This window comes from Grammomys surdaster, unplaced genomic scaffold, assembly GCF_004785775.1.
Source record: "Grammomys surdaster isolate TR1022 unplaced genomic scaffold, NIH_TR_1.0 138589, whole genome shotgun sequence".
Classification (NCBI taxonomy): domain Eukaryota; kingdom Metazoa; phylum Chordata; class Mammalia; order Rodentia; family Muridae; genus Grammomys; species Grammomys surdaster.
The window spans coordinates 1-2885 of NW_021622496.1; the positions used below are offsets into that span (position 1 = coordinate 1).

The 2885-nt window shown below is 40.1% G+C and overlaps 1 protein-coding gene across 1 annotated transcript; it reads right to left on the bottom strand.

Annotated features, from left to right (window-relative positions):
- Positions 1-704: 704 nt before the first annotated feature.
- On the bottom strand, positions 705-2837 carry LOC114615738 (interstitial collagenase B-like; the record flags this gene model as incomplete). Its single annotated transcript, XM_028761387.1, has 4 exons — positions 705-819; positions 921-1079; positions 2360-2485; positions 2689-2837. Coding segments are annotated over 4 exons (549 nt in total), but the record flags the coding sequence as incomplete, so codon positions are not given.
- Positions 2838-2885: the final 48 nt, after the last annotated feature.

Sequence of the window (2885 nt, forward strand, 5' to 3'; positions counted from 1 at the left end):
GGACGCAGTGTGGTCCTTCTGTGGAAGGGGACTGGCATGCTTTCAGGCCCACACACTGACAGGGAATTTTACTTCCCTCCTCTGAGGAGGTGATGCAAGCATCCTGGCTGCTCTTCTCTGCCTGGGGGAGGAGCTAAGGACTCAGAACTCTCCCAGCAATGGCTTCTTCCCTCCTCTTCCCTGAGCCTCTAAAGAGCAGAGAAACCCTTCATGAGGACTTAGAGGCATGTAGTGTTAAGAAAATGGATCTTAAAAAGACTCACTTCTCTTGGTCAAGCACCATCCTACTCATCAACACACAGATTGATATCATGAAAAGAACTCCAAATTGGGGGCAGGGGACTAATATCTCTTATACCACCCATGAACTTTTATTCTCAGAGGAACTCCTTTTCAGAGGAACTTTTTTTTACAGATCTATAAAAATCACAGAATTTTCAGGTTTTTCCTACAGTTATGCTATGTCTAAACCAGTTGACTTAATCCATGTGGAAAACCAGAGTCATTATAACTTGTAAAGATGAAGAGAGAGAGAGAAAGAGAGAGAGAGAGAGAGAGAGAGAGAGAGAGAGAGAGACAGAGACAGAGACAGAGACAGAGAGACAGAGAGAGCATTTGCTACCACATACTTTACAATTAACATATGAGCCATATTTGTGAGCTATAATAGTGAATAAATAGCCCAGGAAAAACAAGGATCTTACCTGTCTTTAAAGAATATCACCTCCCCGCGATATGTAGTTATAGCATCAAAAGTTAGACCACTATTACATGGATTTGGTGCTGCACCTGTTGGCTGGATGGGATTTGGTGAAGATCCTAAAGAATAGAAGAGAGCTGGAGTTACTTTCCATGGTTCTGAAAGGCCACCTGGAGGATGAAAATGCCTTCGACTGTGCAGCTAAGGATGACTCACTTACCATATAAAGCCTGGATGCGATTAATATCGTCCTGGTTTAGCACAAAGTCTTTATTGCCCCATGTGTAGCTGGGGAACATTAGTGCCTCTTCATCATTAGAATGGGAGAGTCCAAGAGAGTGGCCCAGTTCATGAGCCGTAACATAGAACAAGTTGAAATCTGGAAGGACAAAGTGATCCATCTAATTATTAAAAATGGGGTTGAGGTATTATAAAGGAAATACTCTTCCAGGGTAAAGGTTCACATCTTCTTAGTCACTTTTTGAACTACATATATGTATATATTGGCTTTTCCTGATGGTAGAAGTCTGCATCTATTAATAATAAAGAGGTATAGTCAAGCCTACACTCTGGGATTATATTATATAATAGAGCTCTCACTGACTTAAGGTCCAGCTCACATGAGTCCATGTTAACTCTGAGCTGGGATGAGTTCCTTCTCAGAGGAGCAATGAAGCTCTGCTAACAGTTAGCACTTCTTATTTACAAAGCTGATGGACACACAGTGCTGTGAAATTTGTAAAGTACAAAAAACATTCTTATCATTCAGTCTTCCAAGTTTAATATCAAATTTGTTAAGTTTTATTGCATCATTTCTGTAAGGATAATTTTGGGTCCATAAGTATGACATTGACATTCAACATTTTCTTTGTTTTGAAAAAAAACTTGTTATTTTCTTTGTTTACTATATCTGTGTTTGTTCATATGTGCATGCACACACATGCACATGTAAGCATGTGTATATGCTTACACCTATGCATATTAGCACAGTGTGTACTGAGGATGCCTGTGTAGAAGATAGAGAACAACTAAAAAAACTGAGTTTTCATTCACCAAATGGATTCTGAGAATCAAAATGAGGATTTCAGATTTCACATCTCAGCAGCCTTCAGTATTTTCTTTTTTTCTATCTTTTTTTATTCTTCTCTCATAAAATATATCCTGATTGCAGCCTCCCCCCACTCCTCTCAGTTTCTCCCTCACGTCCCTTCTCTCATATCGTCCCTTTGTCCCTTCAGAAAACAAGTTCCCCAGTGATATAAACAGAATACAGCACAAGATACAGTGAGACTAGGTACAAACACTCAAATCACAGCTTGATGAGGAAACCTAGCAGGAACAAAAAGCTCCTAAGCACAGGCAAAAGTCAGAGACACACCAACTCTCACTGTTAGGAGCCCCATGAACATCTCAAGGTAAAGAATCATAGCTTTTACGCAGAGGACATAGCACAGAGAAGTTTCAGAGTGAACTGTTTGCCACCAAGAAGATGAAATGCAATCAGAAAATACTCCTGTTCCATGCTTCTCAATGTATTCATAATTCTTTGAGTGGTGATAGATTCTCTGTTTCCATTAACGCACTCTGTCCATTAAATAAGCCAACCCTGCAAGGAACTAGGAAGGGCCAAGTGAACTTCGAAAAGGTCAGTGAACTTACTCTCACTGTTGTCGGTCCACTTCTGATCAAGATCATAATGAACATCGCCCCCCAAACCTGGGCCTGGCAGAAAAGCGTGAGCAAAGTGATATTTAGATCCGTCAAATTGGTAAACGTCACCATGGTCTGCAAGAAATGAAAATTCAACAAAAGACTCATTTAGTTCTCACGTTAGTTAGTTCAGAGTTTTGTTGGGCAGTCAATGTACTTCCATCCAATGTGATATTAATTTCCTTCTCAACCTTAGAAAATGAATAATGTTCTTCAACAAAGAACTGTTCCCACAAAGACCGGGAGATTGAAGAGCAATGTGAGGTTGAAGAGTTTACCTCCTCTGTGGAAGGAGAACACAATATCTCCTTCCTCTTCAAAGACCCTTTCGAACGTTAGTGGTGTCACATCACTCCAGACTTTAAAGGCTCTCTCGATGGCATCTTCTACAACTGCTCTTGGCAAATATGGTGTGTAGTTTAAAATGCTAAGATAAAATAAGATGGAGACACAGTGGATCTTGTTTTCTTCTATT